General features: G+C 43.4%; 2 protein-coding genes across 5 annotated transcripts in view; one reads left to right on the top strand and one right to left on the bottom strand.

The window, feature by feature from the left end:
- The window catches only part of FNBP1L (formin binding protein 1 like), a 76,622-nt gene extending 60,811 nt beyond the window's left edge, over nt 1-15,811 (top strand). Inside the window, exons 10-16 of one of the 4 annotated variants that reach the window (XM_033151544.1) lie at nt 9,249-9,358; nt 9,616-9,748; nt 10,619-10,713; nt 12,306-12,454; nt 12,937-13,095; nt 14,700-14,745; nt 15,287-15,811. In XM_033151544.1, coding sequence (XP_033007435.1) covers nt 9,249-9,358; nt 9,616-9,748; nt 10,619-10,713; nt 12,306-12,454; nt 12,937-13,095; nt 14,700-14,707 — 654 coding nt within the window. In that variant the 3' untranslated portion in view covers nt 14,708-14,745; nt 15,287-15,811. Of the gene's footprint in view, nt 1-83; nt 99-9,248; nt 9,359-9,615; nt 9,749-10,618; nt 10,714-12,305; nt 12,455-12,936; nt 13,372-14,699; nt 14,746-15,286 lie in introns of those variants that run through there. The other 3 variants (XM_033151547.1, XM_033151546.1, XM_033151545.1) reach the window with 3 other exon arrangements.
- A 4,502-nt stretch (nt 15,812-20,313) lies between these two features.
- BCAR3 (BCAR3 adaptor protein, NSP family member) overlaps nt 20,314-21,678 on the bottom strand; it is an 88,821-nt gene continuing 87,456 nt past the window's right edge. The window contains 1 exon segment of the mRNA XM_033151548.1: nt 20,314-20,592. Coding sequence (XP_033007439.1) covers nt 20,414-20,592 — 179 coding nt within the window. The 3' untranslated portion in view covers nt 20,314-20,413.

Genomic DNA, 21,678 nt, shown 5'->3' on the forward strand with positions numbered 1-21,678 from the left:
TATATATATATATCTTCCTAAATAATGCTTGGTAGCATGAAAATAATACCCTGTTTCTTTCTGTTTTCAACTGTACCGGTCAGTGGTCGGTAAAGACGGTAAGGCCTGTGTGCTGTTAACTTCATAACAACAGCATGAAAGTAGCTTATTGAAATCACGTCCATCTCATAGTTGCTTTGAGTGAATTTGTATTCAGATGCGTATTCTTAGTCACTCTTTGTCTCATTATCCATTTGTGCTTGGTGTGAACAAAATAGACTCCTGACATTGCACAGAGAAATTATTTAGTGTAAAAAGTCAAATTTTTCTTCTGAGCTTAATTAGTATTGATCACGGGAGAAACATTCCGTTGTGAATATGCCTCAAAGCTTTCCTAGTTTCTCTGATGTGTATGGCATTGTTCATTGATTATACTGTTACATAACTTCTTTATCCTTATTTGTAAAATCAGCAATTTTATATAACTAAATTCTACAGTTTAGTTAAGTGTTCACAGTAGGTGTGGCAGACAGAATCAGGAGAGGAGGATTCGAGATATTCTGTTTCCTTTGGTAAAGGAGGCATGAAACATAAATAGGATCCTTATATTTATCCCAGTACTTAATATTTACATATAGATTCATATTTTTAATTGTGTTCAGTACAAAATAATTTCTGTGGCAGGAAGCTGGTGACAAATTTTGCTTCTTTATTGCAGATACTTCCATTTTATTTCATACTAGTGGTTTAAACCCGTTAAATTAACGGGCGCTAGAACATATGTGGAGGGGGCTGCACCAAAGTTTTTTTTTAAAAAAAGGACAGGCATGGTACCTTCTCTCCAAATAGAAGAGCAGCCTTCCACACACACAGCGTCCCTCTGCCACCCAAAAGCAAATGCCAGTTTTGCCGAGGACGTGTCTCTGTGTTCCCCTCAGCGCGGCCGCCGCCGGCAGTCTCGCCTCAGCCAGCCTCCCTCCCTCACTGCCGGCTCTCCTCCTCCTCCGCCAGCTGCCTGGGCGAGACCCGGAAAGAGGAGGAGGAGGGCGGCAGCAGCAGCAGCAGCGGGAGGGTGTCGGTTGCTGGTCCAGAGAGAAGAGTTTTTAAAGGCTCCTCTTGCCCGCTTGTCCGTCCTTGTCCTCCGGAGCGTCAGCGCTCCGCGGGGCGGGCTGCTCTGGGCCGCTCCCGGCCGCTAGACCTCGGGGCTCTGGTTTCAGCGGCGAGAGCAGCAGTGTGGCCTCCCTTCTCGGCCTCCCCTCGGCCTCTGGAGCGCCGGCGTTCTGCTTCAACCACCGCTTCAACTGCCGCCGCTGCTTCCGGTCCGATGTCTCTCCGATCCAATCCCTGTGTCCGTGGGGCACATGCACAGTAGCGCAAACCCAGGGACACACGGAATGGACGCAAAGACACTTGGGTTTTATATATATATAGATAAGGTTTTGAAGGTAGAATTGCAGCAAAAGTACAATTGAACAGTTAAGGGCTTAAGTTCCATTGATTCTCATGGAAATTTGAAATGCCTATTTTTTGCGAGATTGTTTCCATAGTTTCTCCTTTGTGTATATTGAGTGAGGCCTTTATTATGCTTAAAAATAAAAGACAATTATGTGAGTACAAAAGTTATCTCTTAAAAACTACCTTGAGTGACACAAACCTAAAATCCCTAATGCAGCTCATTGTTCTTAATTAGAAGAATAACTTAATATAAGAGACAATGCATGATAATTTTATAGTTTTGTGTTTAAAATCATGATTTATGTAGGAGCTGTTTAGCACAAGTTCAACACACGGAGCAATGCTTTTAGAAGGAAGGCTTACAACTGCTGAAAAGGAGATTAGTATGAGATTTTGGAAGGAAATTAACTTAATAGGCCTCATTGTTTTACAGCCCTTTGAAACAGATTCTCCGAGCAGATGGCAAACCGTAAACACACACAGACTTTTGAATTCTTGTTTAGCTTGTAATTACTGGTTGGTGCTATAGTTAACTTATTAAATGTGCTCAAGTACCGGTAGGTGGATTTGTGAGCCTTTTCATTGGAACAGCCTGTTTGTAGCCTAGAACTTGTTAATTATAGTCCAAACAAACTACGGTAAGGTTGGATGTAGTAGGAACCGCTTGCATTGACTTTGGTGGAAGCAACTTTACAAGATTTGGGTAAATTGGAGGTAAATAGTCACATTTACTTCTGAGCATATCTGCATTGATATTTGGCATATTTTAACCAGAGAAAGCAAGAGGGATCTTAGTTGGCCTATTCAGTGCTTTCTTCTTCTTTTAGAAAAATAGGTGCGGGTACTCACCATGAAGTTGTTATAGTAAGTGCCACACTTTTTAACAGCAAAAAGAGGTGCCGGTACTGTGAATCCTTGAGTACCCCCTGAAAGAAGAAAAAACACGATGGGCCTATTTCTAGTGAATATCAATAATTCTTAGCTGTATTCTGAACCAAATTGTAGAGGGAATAAGTTGACTTCTGATCCATAAGACTGCATGTAGACTTCATGTTTCTTTTGATGTATCCTATGGTTAGAGGGTAGAGCATGGGCATACCCGGGGGGGGGCAGGGGGGACAGCTGCCCCCCCAGCAAAAAAATAAAATAAATGGTTATCGGCAGCCCAAAAGGAAAAAAAGCTCAAGACTGGTCTTTCTCCCCCTCCCAAAATCGCAATAACAATTGAGCTCTTCCGCTCTTGCCGAGGCAGTTGGCCACTGTGTGTGTGTGTGTGTGTGTGTGTGTGTGTGTTGCGCCGGCTGTTTCCCCCTCCCTCATGCTGACAAAGAGCTGGCGTGCCTATCAGAGACCGGATCCTAGCCTGAACACTGCTTGGTCAAATGGGGATGCAGGCTGAGACTTGGGCAGTGTCAGGGGGCGAATTCATCGTTGCTGGGATTCATTGTTGCAAGGGAGCTTGGCAAACTGAGTTCCCTTGCATGGTGAGTTGTTCCTTTGCGAGGACTGAGGATCCTGGGAAACGGAGTTTTTCAGCCATTTGGGGCTTTCAGTTTGGGGGGGAAAGTTTTTCGGTTTTTGAAGCTGCTTTTGTTTTTGAACCTGAACGGCCATGGCTTGCCCCCCCCCCTAGTTTTGATCCTGGGTACGCCCCTGGGGTAGAGGGAATAAACTTAGATTTAGCATGAAGATGTCATGATGGCTACCATGAGATGTAGTGATGGGTACCAACTTGTTGTTGTTGTTCAGTCGTTCAGTCGTGTCCGACTCTTCGTGACCCCATGGACCAGAGCACCCCAGGCACGCCTATCCTTCACTGCCTCCCGCAGTTTGGCCAAACTCATGTTAGTACCTTCGAGAACACTGTCCAACCATCTCATCCTCTGTCGTCCCCTTCTCCTTGTGCCCTCCATCTTTCCCAACATCAGGGTCTTTTCTAGGGAGTCTTCTCTTCTCATGAGGTGGCCAAAGTACTGGAGCCTCAACTTCAGGATCTGTCCTTCGAGTGAGTACTCAGGGCTGATTTCTTTGAGAATGGATAAGTTTGATCTTCTTGCAGTCCATGGGACTCTCAAGAGTCTCCTCCAGCACCATAATTCAAAAGCATCAATTCTACAGCGATCAGCCTTCTTTATGGTCCAGCTCTCACTTCCGTACATTACTACTGGGAAAACCATAGCTTTAACTATACGGACCTTTGTCGGCAAGGTGATGTCTTTGCTTTTTAAGATGCTGTCTAGGTTTGTCATTGCTTTTCTCCCAAGAAGCAGGCGTCTTCTAATTTCGTGACTGCTGTCACCATCTGCAGTGATCATGGAACCCAAGAAAGTGAAATCTCTCACTGCCTCCATTTCTTCCCCTTCTATTTGCCAGGAGGTGATGGGACCAGTGGCCATGATCTTAGTTTTTTTGATGTTGAGCTTCAGACCATATTTTGCGCTCTCTTCTTTCACCCTCATTAAAAGGTTCTTTAATTCTTCCTCACTTTCTGCCATCAAGGTAGTATCATCAGCATATCTGAGGTTGTTGATACTTTTTCCGGCAATCTTAATTCCGGTTGGGGATTCATCCAGTCCAGCCTTTCGCATGATGAATTCTGCATATAAGTTAAATAAGCAGGGAGACAATATACAGCCTTGTCGTACTCCTTTCCCAATTTTGAACCAATCAGTTGTTCCATATCCAGTTCTAACTGTAGCTTCTTGTCCCACATAGAGATTTCTCAGGAGACAAATGAGGTGATCCGGCACTCCCATTTCTTTAAGAACTTGCCATAGTTTGCTGTGGTCGACACAGTCAAATGCTTTTGCATAGTCAATGAAGCAGAAGTAGATGTTTTTCTGGAACTCTCTGGCTTTCTCCATAATCCAGCGCATGTTTGCAATTTGGTCTCTGGTTCCTCTGCCCCTTCGAAATCCAGCTTGCACTTCTGGGAGTTCTCGGTCCACATACTGCTTAAGCCTGCCTTGTAGAATTTTAAGCATAACCTTACTAGCGTGTGAAATGAGTGCAATTGTGCGGTAGTTGGAGCATTCTTTGGCACTGCCCTTCTTTGGGATTGGGATGTAGACTGATCTTCTCCAATCCTCTGGCCACTGCTGAGTTTTCCAAACTTGCTGGCATATTGAGTGTAGCACCTTAACAGCATCCTCTTTTAAAATTTTAAATAGTTCAGCTGGAATATCATCACTTCCACTGGCCTTGTTGCTAGCAAGGCTTTCTAAGGCCCATTTGACTTCACTCTCCAGGATGTCTGGCTCAAGGTCAGCAACCATATTACCTGGGGTGTATGAGACCTCCATATCTTTCTGGTATAATTCCTCTGTGTATTCTTGCCACCTCTTCTTAATGTCTTCTGCTTCTGTTAGGTCCTTTCCACTTTTGTCCTTAATTGTGGTAATCTTTGTACGAAATGTTCCTTTCATATCTCCAATTTTCTTGAATAAATCTCTGGTTTTTCCCATTCTGTTATTTTCCTCTATTTCTTCGCATTGCTCGTTTAGAAAGGCCCTCTTGTCTCTCCTTGCTATTCTTTGGAAATCTGCATTCAATTTCCTGTATCTTTCACGATCTCCTTCGCATTTTGCTTGTCTTCTCTCCCCCGCTATCTGTAAGGCCTCATTGGACAGCCACTTTGCTTTCTTGCATTTCTTTTTCATTGGGATGGTTTTCGTTGCTGTCTCCTGTATAATGTTACGAGCCTCCATCCACAGTTCTTCAGGTACTCTATCCACCAAATCTAAATCCTTGAACCTGTTCTTCACTTCAACTGTGTATTCATAAGGAATTTGATTTAGATTGAATCTTACTGGCCCAGTGGTCTTTCCTACTTTCTTCAGTTTAAGCTGGAATTTTGCTATAAGAAGCTGATGATCTGAGCCACAGTCAGCTCCAGGTCTTGTTTTTGCTGAGTGTATAGAGCTTCTCCATCTTTGGCTGCAGAGAATATAATCAATCTGATTTCGATGTTGCCCATCTGGTGATGTCCATGTGTAGAGTCGTCTCTTGTGTTGTTGGAAAAGAGTGTTTGTGATGACCAGCTTGTTCTCTTGACAGAACTCTATTAGCCTTTGCCCTGCTTCATTTTGATCTCCAAGGCCAAACTTGCCAGTTGTTCCTTTTATCTCTTGACTCCCTACTTTAGCATTCCAATCCCCTATAATGAGAAGAACATCCTTCTTTGGTGTCATTTCTATAAGGTGTTGTAAGTCTTCATAGAATTGGTCAATTTCGGTTTCTTCAGCACTGGTAGTTGGTGCATAAACTTGGATTACTGTGATGTTAAAAGGTCTGCCTTGGATTCGTATCGAGATCATTCTATCATTTTTGAAATTGCATCCCAGTACAGCTTTCGCCACTCTTTTGTTGACTATGAGGGCCACTCCATTTCTTTTACGGGATTCCTGTCCACAGTAGTAGATATGATAGTCATCCGAACTGAATTCGCCCATTCCTGTCCATTTTAGTTCACTGATGCCTAGGATGTCAATGTTTATTCTTGCCATCTCATTTTTTACCACATCCAGCTTACCAAGGTTCATGGTTCTTACATTCCAGGTTCCTATGCAATACTTTTCTTTACAGCATTGGACTTTCCTTTCGCTTCCAGGCATATCCGCAACTGAGCGTCCTTTCGGCTTTGGCCCAGCCGCTTCATCAGCTCTGGATCTACTTGTACTTGTCCTCCGCTCTTCCCCAGTAGCATGTTGGACGCCTTCCGACCTGAGGGGCTCATCTTCCAGCGTCATATCTTTTATATGCCTGTTGTCTTTGTCCATGGAGTTTTCTTGGCAGGGATACTGGAGCGGCTTGGTACCAACTTAGATGGCTTTAAAAGGATTAGACAAATTTGTGGATTACAAACTGCCAGTGGCTACCTGTCCTGATGGCAAAGTACTGCCCCTCGTCTTGAAGATGAAATGCCAGTTACTGGGGAGAGTCTTCAAAGTGAGCTTGAAGTGGCAAAGCAGCTTCTCTCTCCTCCAAACCTCAGGGTGAATTAAGAGAACCTCTGGGAGGTTGGCCTGTCGCCACAGCAAGCTTGGAGAATGGATTTGTGGAGCGTTCTCAACAGGATAAGGAGTTGCGTGCAACTGGGAAATAAATATACCTAATAATGTATTCTGCTGTCTAAATTGCAAAGCACTTTGTTATCACCATGTTTGCCCATTTTAACACCATCGAAAATGAGTTAAACCACAGTTTGGCAAAACAAACTTAAGAAATGGAGTATTATAGGCTTGGTTCTGCTACAAGGCCTTCTTCCCTCCTTGCAGCCTCTCCCCGGTGCCGATTTCCCATCCCTTATCATCACAATTCCCTGGCAAAGAGATTAACACTCATTACTCCTAACCAGGATTTCCCTTATTACAAAGTCAGGTGCCCTTTTTTAAACTGACATTTCAGATCCCTGGGTTAAGCAGTGCTGAAAAGTTTTAACTTAAGTTGCCAGTTAACTTTTTAGCCGCTATTCAGGTGAAAGGGAACTTGCTCTCATTGGGGACGGAAGCCTCAGGGTGGCTTTCAGTTAGCAGGGATTTAGCACTTCATCTGTGCAAAGGAAATACATTTTTAAAAAAGTATGTTGTGGCAAAAGGTTTAATGAATCCAAGCCACCTCTAGGAATGATGTCTCCTCCCAAAGAATTTTCAGAATTTGAATAGATCTATGGGATACTACCCTGAGACAGACATCCCTGCACTTAATGTGCACAGTTCAGGGATGTTTTCAGGTCTGTTTAATAAGATTTTGCTTAAACCTCCGGGTATGCAATGTAAGCCAGTTAATAACATCCCTATTGCTAGTGCTTTGTTGTTGTTGTTTAGTCGTGTCCGACTCTTTGTGACCCCATGGACCAGAGCAGGCCAGGCACTCCTGTCTTCCACTGCCCCCCGCAGTTTGGCCAAACTCATGTTAGTAGCTTCAAGAACACTGTCCAACCATCTCGTCCTCTGTCGTCCATTTCTCCTTGTGCCCTCCATCTTTCCCAACATCAGGGTCTTTTCCAGGGAGTCTTCTTTTCTCATGAGGTGGCCAAAGTATTGGAGCCTCAGCTTCAGGATCTGTCCTTCCAGTGAGCACTCAGGGCTGATTTCCTTCAGAATGGATAGGTTTGATCTTCTTGCAGTCCATGGGACTCTCAAGAGTCTCCTCCGGCACCATAATTCAAAAGCATCAATTCTTAGTCGATCAGCCTTCTTTATGGTCCAGCTCTCACTTCCATACATCGCTACTGGGAAAACCTTAGCTTTAACTATACGGACCTCTGTCGGCAAGGTGATGTCTCTTCTTTTTAAGATGCTGTCTAGGTTTGTCATTGCTTTTCTCCCAAGAAGCAGGTGTCTTTTAATTTCATGACTGCTGTCACCATCTGCAGTGATCATGGAGCCCAAGAAAGTAAAATCTCTCACTGCCTCCATTTCTTTCCCTTCTATTTGCCAGGAGGTGATGGGATGGAAGAACATTATTATGCCAGGTTTGGATATTCACAGCCTGTTTCCTCCCCACCCCACCACCCATTGTTTTCCATCCCCAAGTTCCTTACGGGTTCTGTCAATGAAATTTTGACTTTTCTCTGGGACGAGGCTGGCTAGACATTTAGAAGCCCATATAGATTGGTAGAAAATCTCCTGAACTGGGAATTTGGCAGCTCTAATAATGTTCAGATCCAATAATTTTTGCTCTGCTGGTACATTTGGGCACAAATAGTTTTCATGTTGCTTTGTCCCAGTAAGCTCCCTGTTGAGAATATCATGTTGGATGTTTCTGGCATTGCTGCTCCTTATGACATTGATTACTTCACATCACTTGTCGGGAAAGGGGCTTCATTGTTCTAGAATTTCCCCTCTTCTTATTGGAAACATTGGTGAATAATGTGTGGGAATTGTGTTTCGTGGGTAGGAGCAATGTGGGTAAGCTTTATCAGGGTTTGAGGTTCTAGGGGAGCCTGGGCTGATTTAAGTTACTTTTTACGTTGTCATCAGTCACGTTTTACATCTCCTAATGCAACTTCTAAATGCTTTGATTTTTTTTTTTAAAAAAAAACTGCCCAAATTGCTCAGTTTGGTTCTGACTGCCTAACCCCAAGGCAATCAGATCAGGATCGATGGAACTTGGCAATGAAAATGTTGCTCTGTTAAAATCTTAATAATTTGGAAAGGTGTCTGTCAAAAATCATGACAAGACCGAAAGTATTGCCACACTTTGCAAAGACTGACAAATTCATTGTGGCTTGTGATTTTGAAGGGTGGGTGTCTTGTCAGAAGCAGTAATGTTTGTTACAAGAGGCTAAACATGGCTACCTTTACCATAATTTATCCTAAACCTGTCTAGTCTTGCGACTGCTTGTTCCATAAAGACCAGAGGTTTTCCAGCAGTGTCACCAATTGACCCTACACTCCCCTCATTTAGGCATTTGAAATATTTTGCAGTTGTTTTTTTCTAAATTAAAGATGTTTTTTTCATTCTGGTTCACTAGTATATTTCCATACACACCCCTTCCAAGTCTATAACCTCCTCTGAAATGGATTTGCTTTCCCTTCAAGGTTATTTAACACATGGAAGAACTGGGTTTATAATCTGTAACATCTTTAAAATCTCAGATTGAGGGGGGAGGGGAGGAATCACAGACCAACAAGAAAATAATTCAGTCTGATGTGTGCATTTCCCCCCCTGGAGCTATGCTTTGCAGCATTGTGGTGTTTAAAAAAATCAGTTCTTCATCCAGTGAGGAAGTGCTGTTGGTTATGTGTGAGGTGCCAGCAGAAATGTGAATAGCTGCATTTTCTGAGGGTTGTATTTTCACTTTGTTTCAGGGCCCTGCTCAAGAAGATTTCAGCCACCTGCCTCCAGAACAAAGGCGGAAAAAACTGCAGCAGCGAATTGACGAACTTAACAGAGAACTACAAAAAGAGACAGATCAGAAGTAATTTTGCTTTTCTGTTATTGTATCTTGACCTTATCTTTACTGCTCTTTTCCTAGGCATCAAGATGTCTCTTCTACAAACATCAATTTGTCTTTAACGTTCTCAGTGTTGCTCATAAGTCCTCTCAAACCCCATAGTTTTGGGAGTGTCCCGAGTGTTAAGAAATGGTACTGCTCTCTCTTCCTCCCTCCTCGGTTTCATTGTTGCAAGGAAAACAATTTTCTAATTGGACATACTTCTTTTTTTCTTCCCACAGAGATGCGCTCATCAAAATGAAAGATGTATATGAGAAAAACCCGCAAATGGGTGATCCGAGCAGCCTTCAGCCAAAGTTGGCTGAAACTATGAGCAACATGGACCGCCTTCGAATGGAAATCCACAAGAATGAGGTTAAAATCTATTAAGACGTTTCGAAAGAAGGCTGGTATAAGATTTCAGATGCCTCTAGATAAAGCATCCTCCAAAAAAATCCCGAAAGGGTATTCATAATGTGGGAGGGGGGATCCTGGTTGCTTTTACACTCCATCCCATTTACAACAAGTGCCACTCTTAAGCCACCTGGGCTTAATGTTACCAATTTAGTTCACCAGTTGCGATTGGTAAAAATCCTATGGCAGTCCTTGCCTGTACCTTTTTAGATGTTCGAGTCCTGAAACAAGAAGCATGTAGCTGTTCTCTACAGAACCGAATAGCTGGAAAAGAGCATTGGTTTGAAAATATTTTTGCAGATTCGGTTTTTCAGAGCTGACAAATCATGCACTTATGGGTATGAATTGGGAGACTTCCTGAACAGATGAGTGAGTTAAGATAAATCGAAGAATTCTTAATATAGTACTGGCGTGTGGGACTTTCACATATGCATCAACACCCCCCCCAAAAAGGGACATCCCATTTTTTTCTCGCAAGAGAACAATGACCAAAATGGCAATCTCCGGCTGCACTTTTTTTTCAGGCATGGCACTGCAAATTGCATCCTTTTTTGAGTGCTGTGCCCGGTAAAAGCCCTTTCAGGAGGAGCCACAATCTCATATGGGTCAGGTGACTTGTGCAGGAGTGCAGCCCCAGAAGATGGTGTCCCAGTTTTGGGCCCCTTCATAGAGCTTGCTGTGAATTTGGTAACTCACAGTTCCAGGATATTGCTTTAGAATACAAATCTGTTTTGAGAACAGTTAAGATATGTGTTTGGTCTCTAAGCATTTATTTTGCTACTGGTGCCAAATGATCTCTCTCTCTCTCTCTCTCTCTCTCTCTGTCTCAAGGCCTGGCTTACTGAAGTCGAAGGTAAAGTAGCAGCAAGAGGAGACCGTAGACACAGCAGTGACATCAACCACCTCGTAACCCAAGGACGAGAGAGGTCGCTATATTTATCTTTTAAAGTAAAGTTCCCTGTCTTTGCACTGTCGTTTTCTAAAACAGCAGTCACTGTCTCCATCTAGAATTTGATTAAACAAAAAGTATTGCCTTTCCCCCCCCCCCCAGAACCTCCCCAAAACCTTTTTCCACTTGCTTTTCTGCCCTCCTCTCTCTCTTTCCTTACTTTAAGCTTACTTCCCAGTGATGTAGCCCAGGGGTGGGGAACCTGTGGCCTGCTCCATATTGTTGGACTCCAACTCACATCATTCCCAGACAGCACGGCGAGTGAATAAGACTGATGGGAGTTGGAGTCCAGCAATAGCTAGAGGTCGATGGGTTGCCCACCTCTCATCTAGGCACTGCGGTTGTAATTGCTGCATTACACAAAAGCAATGTTTTTGTTGCTGGAGCTGAAAAGAGAAGGTGGAATTGCAGATAAATTAGGACTTCCTCTTCAAATCTTGTCTTCACCTCTCATATAACTGTGTGTGGTGTGTGGGTGTGTGTCCCCAGCAATTTTAATGTTTGTTTAGTCCACCTTTTGAATTATGACCATTTGAATGCTTGAAATTTGAGTGACGAGTGTTTAAATTTATAGGCTTTCCCTTGGAATGTTTTAATTATTGTATCTTTTCATTGATTGCAACACTTTAATATGAGCAGTATACATTTTTAAAATGAATTATTTGCTTAAAGAATTGCATCCAACTTCAGATAGTTTCCTGTTCCCTCCCCTCTCCTTAAAAGGGTCGGTGAGATATTTAGCTCTCCTTAGCTGCAGTTAAGGAACAACCACTCTTCACCTTTTTGTAACTAGCAAGGTGAAACTGAGACTTGGACAGTCCTAGCAATGACTCAAGGAATGTGGCCTCTGACATAGAAAAAATGAAAACCACACACGTACAATTTGTATTTTGGGTAGCCAATGAGGAACGGAGCCCGTACCCTATCTTTTGCCTAGCAAAGCAAACTTTAAGGACTGTGAATGTTCTTGCTTCATGAGTACAGTGGTACCTCGGTTTAAGAACAGTCGTGTTTAAGAACGATTTGGTTTACAAACTCGGCAAAACTGGAAATAGTGTCCCAGTTTGAGAACTTTACTTCAGTCTAAGAACAGAATCAGAACGGTGGAAGGGCACCGGTGGCAGGAGGCCTCATTGGGGAAAGCGTGCCTCGGTTTAAGTACAGTTTTGGTTTAAGAACGGACTTCCAGAACAAATTAAGTTCGTAAACAGAGTGTCTTCTCCACTCTCGCAGCCATGCATGGTTCTGGGGAGGCAGAAGAGAAGGTGATAGCAGTGGTATAATTCTGTTTCCATAGACAGAGCTTTAAAAGAGTGTTTCTGTATTCTGCGTATTTTGGTCCGATAGGCTGTTCTGAAATCAGAGCTCCTTCTTCATCTAAGGAATATCCTTGGATCTTATCTATACTCCCTGCCTACGCCTGTATTCATCCGTAGCAATAAGTATTTATGCAGGGGTTTGCTGTGGGCTTAAACGGGGTCAGCAAATGTTATGATAAGCGTATGGGAAATGTTGGGGTTCTTTGTTTGCAAAGTGTGAAGGTTCCTTGTCTCAACCATTGCATTGCAGCCCTGAAGGGAGCTACACCGATGATGCAAACCAAGAAGTTCGAAGTCCACCCCAGCAGCACGGCCCCCATACCGAATTTGACGACGAGTTTGAAGATGACGATCCCTTGCCAGCCATAGGGCACTGCAAAGCTATTTATCCTTTCGATGGTAAGATTAGCTTAAGGGAGATATATTTACACACATACACACACACACACACACACACACACACACACACACACAAAATGTGTGTGTGTCAATCCTATAAATGGCAATTACCTTTTGCCTTACCTAGATAATAATTGTCTGCATATAAACGATTCTAGCAGCTGGTTTTGGTTCTGGGAAATCATGCCCATAAATCATAAATCATTTTTTTTAACAGCAGAAAAAATGCTGCAGTGTGGTAACAAAACAAATATGTTAGATTAGAAAAACAGCCATTGGCGTGCATTCAGCTTTGCAACAAGAGACCATGTTTTGTCTCCTGGCCTACAATTGGAACATATGCTCCGTTTCACAGATTTGTTGTTTCCTCCCATGGGTGGAAAATGAGAGCCGAGGGAGCTTGCATTTAAACCCTGCGAGAGCTGTGGCGAAGGTTTTCTTTCTTATTGTGTGCATGTGTGTGTATCCCCGTTTCCTCCTAGGTCACAATGAAGGCACTCTGGCGATGAAAGAAGGGGAGATTCTGTACATCATAGAGGAAGATAAAGGGGATGGGTGGACTAGAGCCCGGAGGCAGAACGGAGAAGAAGGATACGTGCCAACATCCTACATCGATGTAACTCTAGAGAAGAACAGTAAAGGTGCAGTAACCTATATCTAACCTCCAGACCGTCAGCTTAACAATGAACATTCCTTAATGAATCCTGAAGCACACAGATGGATGGAAAGTGTTAAGAGCGTTCGGGAAGCCTTTCAATCTGTTGTTCACCATGTGAGCTCGTCCGGGGATGTCTGTACTGAAGCTGGAAGAACGTCTGCGTTTCAATGAGTCTCTGACACAGTTTTGGCCAGAGCCAAGTCTGTATGTCTTCTTTCTCTGCCTCTGTCTGCTTCAGGGCTTTTAAGCGTTCTCTTACAATCAATGGTTAATCTGTTGTTGTTTTTATGGTTTTCTTTATTTTTATTTTTGGGGGAGGAAAACTTTTTACTGGCTTAAATGTTTTTTAAAAATTGATCACTGTTACTATTATTTCCATCGCATCGAAATTGATCACTGTTACTATTATTTCCATCGCATCGGTGTATACAGTCCGTTAGCCAACCCCTGCCCCCTTCCCAAATCCCCCCCCCGCAAAAAAAAAAAACATTTTCCAGTACCCAGCTAATAACTATAAGTCCAGTTAAGTGAAAATGGCCCTGCTGCAAATAAAGTGGGCAAGCGGATCTGCTTTTGCTTTTCTGAATGCAAGCCTTTCCTCCTCATTCTCTTGCCCTGTTCTGCACTGTGCATGGAAAACGGCTGACAACCCAGTGCAATGAGCTGCAGTTCAGAAAACAAAGAAACCGTTTCTGCTGCGAGTGTACAAGCCATTGCTTAGGTGTAAGAGATTGCTGCTAACGTTTACAAACATGCCTGTCGCGTACGCGTTATTGCAGTTTTTACCTTTGCAAAATCAAGAGCGGCACTTTCCCACCCTACAAAGGATGAATGTGGAAGGTAGCTGGGGAAGTGCATAGCTAGTAAACTGGGGACTCAGCAGGCGTGCAGCATGCTGATGTGCCCCACTTTGCTTCGTTCCTACCTGTTAAGGACTTTGAATGCAACATGGGTTGCTGAAATGACTTCCTTCTGCTTCCTGACAAAGTTATTCTGTCGGCAAAAGGCAGCTTCCCCTTCTCTTGCACCGACACTCTTGGAAGAAATCTCTCCTGGGAAATATCTGTTCCAGGAGTCCAGGCAATGCTGCAGCTCAATTTCATGTGCACGAATTCGGTGCGGACCACCCTATTCAGAAGGAGCATATCTCATACATGAAGGAAGGCAGATGCCAACGAGTTCCCCTTTGCTAAAATGCACAGATATGCTATTGTGAAAATCCTGTGCGCACATTGGAGCACCCAGGCCTGGAATAGATCAATGGACTGGGATGATAGTCTCTGATGCACCTATATAGTAGAATTTTCTAAGTGCTACTAGATAACTTGTACATTCTCACTTGGGCTGGGGAGTTAGCCTGGAAGCAAAGTGGCACTAATTTTCTACTGGGTGAACTGCTGTCTGGGAGCTAAGGACGCTTGAAAAGGCTTGGTGCCATTACCTGTGTGCATAGGAGGATTTATTTTCTAACCATTTGAAAGGGGTTTTATTATTTTATTTTTATTTTTACTTTATTCTATGAGCACACTTCTCTCTCTGAAGGCCTCTGGTAATTCTGTTCTTCTCTTTTTCCCTCTTGGACTGCAGGTTCCTGAAGCGGGTTTCTGAGAAAATGGGCGAGATGTTGAAGGAGGTTACATGCAGCTGCTTTTTTTTTTTAGGGGGGGGGGTGGGCGAGGGAAGGATGGGGGGGAGGGAGTTAGGCCCAGCAAGATGGGCAAAAGCCAGTTGCATGAAGGCATGCAGGCAAACATGACTCACTAACCATGTTAGCATCCCTCTGTGTATTCAAAATCATTACAGTAAAACCACAGCTCCATTTCAGCAGAACCAAACCACCTGAAAATGCATTCCTTTCGTGGTCCTGAAAAAGCCCCACTTTTGCTGTCTGCCCGTTGCATTGCCTATTGGCTGTTTCGGCTTCCTCATTTTCCATGCCCATTTTGAGCTGGCGGCATTGAATTGAAGCCATGTCATCCTTCACCGTCTCTGCCTGTGCCACCTCCATTCTCGCCCTAACCTCCTCCTGCATGTCTAGATACGTGTCAGGCCTGCCTGCCTAATGTTTTGTATTTCCATAGCTCTTCCTCCTCTTCTGCGTTCGTATTGAAAACCCACTTTACTGTAGTTCTGTTATCTCCTTGTGCTAAAATTCGTTTTTCTTTTCATTTCAGTTTCCACTTAATGCTGCTATTATTACCTTTTTCTTTTTTTCTCATTATGACCATCATCATTACATTCCAGTTCTTTTTTTGTGTTGCGACTGATGTGCAAAAACCTAACATTCATTTTGATTTGGGGGAAAGGAACGTGTCCCAGCAGCCCATCCTCAGCACCTCAATAACCTGTGAGCACTGAAAAGCCTGAGATTTAACAGCACAGATTTTTTTTTCCACCACAAGACAAAACGACTGTTTTCAGAAGTGCTTGCCATTCAGATGCTGCCTTAAAACTCTCGAGTGCCTAAATCTGTTGATTGCCAACGCTTACCACTTCAGTATCCCACCAAGGGCTCTGAGCCTCTGCTCCGAATGACCTTCTGCATACCTTTCTACAGTACCACAGCTGCTGGTAGCCTTGGCAGATGCTTTCTGGGCCTCTGCCACAACATGATACATGGTGCATTGTAAACTTTATGCATTGGAAGCAAAACACATGTATCGTTTTCATTTTATGTCTAATGAATGTTTTAAATAGGATTTTTATGGAGCCTTCCCCCCTCCCCTTTTTGATTGTCTCTTATTTCTTGAGTTGGCGGGACAGGGTTGGGTTGGGGGGGGGGGAACTCCAGTTTCTAATTAACTGCAGTGCTAGTCTGTTTCCAAGTGACGCTTCATTGTAAGGACCATTTGAAAAATTGGGAGTGATACTTTGTAATGATCTTTGTGCACTTTTACTTGTAAACATTAGAGATTTGAGAAATGTTTATACATGTAAATATAGTTGTCTGCAGCACACCCCCGTATTGCTCATGTTGTTTTGTCTGCCATTTGTGAGTTTTGTTAAATGAAATCATCCCTACATCTAAAATAAATAGGGGAATCTTAGAATATGGGGAGTTAGGAGGGAGGGAGGGAGGAACCATTTAAGTTAAAAGCTTCACGATCCAGCTTTTTTTTTTTTTGCTGTTTGTGGTAATGTTAAAAACAAACAAACCGGTTTTCTAGGGGTGGGGTGGGGTTGAAGCAATATTTGGACACAGCAGTGCTGGATTCCTCTAGAACTTTTTTCAGTGTTATTAGGAATTGTACTACCAGTAAAACTAAATCTGTGTGACTGTTGTGGTCTCTTCTTTTTATTATTAAGTGTGCCACTATTACGCAAATGACATAGTGTATTTACAGGGGTGGGGGGAATTAAACACTAAAGGTTAAGATTTTTTCGGATATTGTAAACAGGGTTATTTATATGATGTGACCTCTTTACTCATTACTGACAAAACTACATTGTATTAGTCATTCAGCTTTTGGGTTTTTAAAAGACCAACCTAGTGGGTGTTTTTTTTTTTTTAAAAAAAAAAGAATATTATTATTTCAAAGTTAAATATAATGAGAAAATGTTCTCAATATAACTTGCAGCCAAGAGCCCTGTAGATTTTGCCTAATGAACTCACGGGCTTCTACTAAATAACTCATAGCAAAGGACTAATAACTGTTCTTTCATGCTACTGTTTTTCTAGGAACAGGATTTGTTTCCTCAGGAGATTTTCTTTCTGTGGTATAAGGCACAGTGAATTTATGAGGGTTATTACATTTAAAGGGAGGGGGGAATATTTGTACTTGCACAGTTAGCTAAAATCATGCTGAAATTTTGAACATGATGAATTGTCTTTGAGTCTTACAACTTTCCAGTAATTTTTAATCTTTTGTGCACGTGTTGATTTTTAAATGTTTAAATGCTTTGTTAAAAAAAATAGTGGTTCTCTTGAAAATATTTTCATGGAATTAAAAGCAACCTTTTCGTGGCCCTGACAATTTCCTTGTCTTCTGTTGCAGGCGAAGGAATAGGTGGCTTTAGGTGCCCCATCCTTTTAATGTTAACACGCTCGTGCTTGGAAGAAGGCAAGAGCATTCATTTGGTTAGGACAAAGCCCCCCCCCCACATTTTCCTGTTAGTGGGCCCAGTTCAGACAAGCAGGTTTAATCCCTATTGCCAAAAACGAAGCCCCCAAGTTACCTGAACAATTTCTTTACATGATCAGTTAACTTGCAGTTTTATAACCCTTAACTTAGTTCCACTTGAATTTCTTCACATGCTTTAGGAAGGAGTTTAGAGGATGGAGCAAGCTGAGGGGCAAAGAACCTCTAGTAACATCAGAGCCTTTCAGCATGCCTGGGTACGTGACACTATAACAACCAGCATTGTTTTATCTGGTATGCAGAGGTGGGTGGAGTACAGAATTCGGGGGGGGGGAGTGGTTGGTGAATTCGGGAGGATTGAATAGCCTGGGACATTGTCATTGTAGCTTCTGTGCGGTTGCACTTATGCAGACGAGCTTTGGAGCTTTCCAAAGTTTTTGGAGCAAGTGTCTACCCAGCCCCCTCTCCCTTAATCAGTACCGTCTGTATGTGTGCCAAGGAGTAGCAGCCAGCATGCTTGCAGATCAGTTACATTCTCCATTTGAGCCCTGTTTTCCTTGGTAGACCTTTGGACAGCTGTCTCCTTTGTCTTCTGCTGGCTTCAAAATCCAGAGTGGGCCTTTTGTGTGCTCCTTCCTTAGCTTTCTAATGCCAAATAAGTAGAAACTGTGTCAGAATTTTGTGACTCTTGACGGGGAAGCTGCAGATTAAGACATGCCTTGTGATGATTGCAGGGCGTGTGCTTGAAAGCAATGAGGAATGCACTAGTGTGTGAAAGCTATGTGAAAAAAACCTTGCCATTATTTTGCTTTACTTCTTTTTTAAGCGTCACATTTCCCAACCTCGCTAGTTTGATAAAAAGCTGTGGGCAGCAGGCCATGGTGGAATCGAGTGCCTTTTTTTAATTAAGTCTGGTGGTTTGGTCTGTCGTGGGATTCCTGTCATGGTCACCACCATGCCTTCCAGCATACAAGCAGAAAGATAGAGGGGTGCTTTTTCTTTGAGCCATTGTTGGACAAACTGGCTGCAGGGAGAGAATATTTTTGCCTGTATAGTTCCCTGATACTTTACGAGGGGGAAACGTATATACTTTTATAAATAAACAATAGTGTGGCTGGTGCTGTATGAAGTACCACAATCCAAAGTAGTCACCTTCCCTCCCAAGCCTTTGTCTACTCTTTCTCCATATACTCTCAGGCATCACAGGATCTGAGAAATGTTCCATGATATAAGTAATGAAATACATTTGCGGTAACAATTGCGGACAGAGCTGAGGGCTCTCAAGGCAGGAGAGCAGAACATAAAAGCAGTTTTAGCCAAGGAAGGGGGCCGGAATTGCAATGTTGTATGATGTGGTGAACTCCCAGATGCTGCTGGATGCAACTTCCAGCACCCTTTATTTTGTAATTAGTTTTGAAGGATTTTGTGTTACAAATCAGACAAGGGTGCCTTTATCATTACCACTTCGTTTACATTTAGTGATACTTTTGTTGTAGACATCTTGTGGCTGGGAGAAAAGAGAGTGGGGGGGGTACTGTTCTTTTGTTCTGTTGCTTAGTGTAGGGGTTTTTGTCAGCATCACATGGGTAGGTCATTTGTTTGTTTGTTTCTTTTTCGTTCATACTGTGAGAGATTGGGGGGCCCTGAGTTTGCTTGGTTGCAGTGTATATGTGGGGGGGTCAGGTTTGTTGTTGTTCAGTCGTGTCCGACTCTTCGTGACCCCATGGACCAGAGCACGCCAGGCACACCTGTCTTTCACTGCCTCCCACAGTTTGGTCAGACTCATATTGATTTGCATGATTTGGGGTGGGGTAGGTCATTGTCCTGTGTATGGGGTGAAGGGGAACCATACTGGGGTGAAGGCATCCTCCTTTGCTTTTCCCTGTGGTTGTTTTGCTCAACTTTTCTAATAGGGCAGTTTGCCATACATTTTGGTACCACTGGTCTATGTTCATTCCTGATAGGTCCTTGCAGTGTCTAGTTATGTTTCTGGCTGCTGAGAGTAATTCCATCATCCTTTATCACGCTGCTTAGGGCTGATGGAAGTTGGAGAGAAAGGAAAGATGGGCAGGTCAGTTCTGGATAGCTTGGGCCCCTCAGTTTATCCTCTCCCATTTCACTGAGGCAAGAAAACAAAATACTTCCACAATGAGATGCTTTAATTCACAAGTGCATGTACAAGTTTCCCTATCCATTTTAAGGGATATCATACAACTGATACCTTCTGCAAAGCCATTCCTGTAACTTCTAGTCTTACTTACAGTTTATTAATAACATTATTTGATGCAAGACTAAAAATATTCTAATAAAACCACTGTGTCAGCAATACTTTACGTTAACAGGACAGTGTCTTTGTTGAGCAAGAGATAATTAAAGATACCCATAATAAATAATGATTCCTTTGTAAATCAGTAGTCAAATCTTATTAGGCAACTAAAATGCACATGGTGCAATTTACAAATCCCGAAGGTGCTGCAAATGATACTGCATACAGCAAGAGTATGCAAAATGGCAGTGGCAACAAGTACTTTCACACCCCCTTCAGCAATTCTTCCTTGATTATGAGCCAGAAAGCACTACCCTTTTTCTCAATGGGCCATACATGTGGAATTCACATTGTGATCCCTGTTTTTGCTGGAATCACTACTGCCAGTACTGTAAGGAGAAACAGTTTCTAAGAATGTGCCAAACAAAAAGTCAGTAAGGGAATGCAAATATTCCTGGAAAACACTTTTCAGGAAGTACTCCCCCCCCCAAAAGGCACCCTCTTCTTACTCTGAGGGGATAAAGGGACCCCCGACTGTTAGGTCCAGTTGCGGACGACTCTGGGGTTGCGGCGCTCATCTCGCTTTAGTGGCCGAGGGAGCCGGCGTACAGCTTCCGGGTCATGCGGCCAGCATGACTAAGCTGCTTCTGGCAAACCAGAGCAGCACACGGAAACGGCGTTTACCTTCCCGCCGGAGCGGTACCTATTTATCTACTTGCACTGGCATGCTTTTGAACTGCTAGGTTGGCAGGAGCTGGGACTGAGCAACAGGAGCGCACCCTGTCTCGGGGATTCAAACTGCCGACCTTCTGATCGGCAAGACCTAAGGCTCTGTGGTTTAACCCACAGTGCCACCCGCGTCTCTGAGGGGATAGGGAAAGGCAAACATTTGATGCAGGCCTGTTTTACAGTGTGTTTTCTTTGAACCAACTATAGTTGAGTGTCCATTGAGCATTTCACTGCTCAATATGCTTTGCTAAAGGGGGTTCTAATTTTCGGGAGAGTGCAGTTAAGATCTGGTTGAATTTCTCGTATCTTTCACTTTGGTTAACTTGTGCTCCTTTGCTGCCCCAGAGCAATCTCATCTGAAATTCTGTTTTGAAGATCTCATTCATCTCATCATCTGGCCGAAAACCTGATGGGAGAAAATGGAAAATAAATTACTATAAAACAGCCTTTTCACCATGAAGGCATCCAAGAAAAGCACCTTTTACAGCAACAGACTGAAAAGGCCAGCTCAGAAGTCTGGCAATGCTTCTATGCAGGAGCATCTGTAGAAGCAAATATCATGATCTGGTAATAAACCACGTTGTTTACCCTGCTTTCCTACCACAGCGCTGCAAGGTGTCAGAGTGACAACGCTGAGGCAGTTTCGCCCCAGTGAGGAAGCAACTTCGCAACCCAATCCCCCTCCTGATTCTCCACTGGCTTGCACAGGCTCCATTAACTGCTTAGCTAAGGGAAGCAGCAACCACACACCTTTCAGTTTCACGGAGCTGCCACCTTGTGCAAGCTGGTGGCTCCGTAATACTACTTGGCTAAGGCCTCCTCAGCAAAGCAGTGTGGAGGAACGAGCAGTATTGGTGCCTTGCCGATGCAGCTTGTTCCTCCCTCTTTACTAGTATATCGTGGGTAAAGCCGCAACTACTCCTACCACCTGAGTGAAACTGCTGTTGCGGTCTGCCCATAAGGCAAAGGAGCTGCCACTGCCCCAGCCACTACACCCCTCCAATGCTACGCCACTGGGTCAGATTATCTTTCTTCCCACATGACTGCATCCCTAGGGACGCTCTTCATATAAAAAATTAGCCACTTTGAGGAGGGTACCCAAAGTGGAGGGCTGCCTCCCATCTCCCCAGTGGCCAAACTGGATAAACAAGGAAACTAGTTCTGGGCCTGCCTTTGTCATCTTAAAAACCTATTCATCCAACCATACTTTAAACCTGGTAATGAGAAACGTTTCTCATAGATGTATCGCCGACAACAAAGCCTAAACATCAGCTTCTTAGGCCCAATTTGAAGCTGTTATGCTATATAACTAGTCATGGCAAGTACCTAAAAAGGGCAGGTACTTTGTTCCTCAGTCGAATCTACTTGCAAGACTTAGCTGGTTCCAGCTTACAACGCTGTATAGACATGGGCAACAGGCAAAGCATACACCAAAGCTGCTACTGTATGCAGACCGCAAATGCCAGGAGGTGCATTTGATGCATATCCATCC

The sequence above is a fragment of the Lacerta agilis genome, chromosome 6, assembly GCF_009819535.1.
Source record: "Lacerta agilis isolate rLacAgi1 chromosome 6, rLacAgi1.pri, whole genome shotgun sequence".
NCBI classification, from domain to species: domain Eukaryota; kingdom Metazoa; phylum Chordata; class Lepidosauria; order Squamata; family Lacertidae; genus Lacerta; species Lacerta agilis.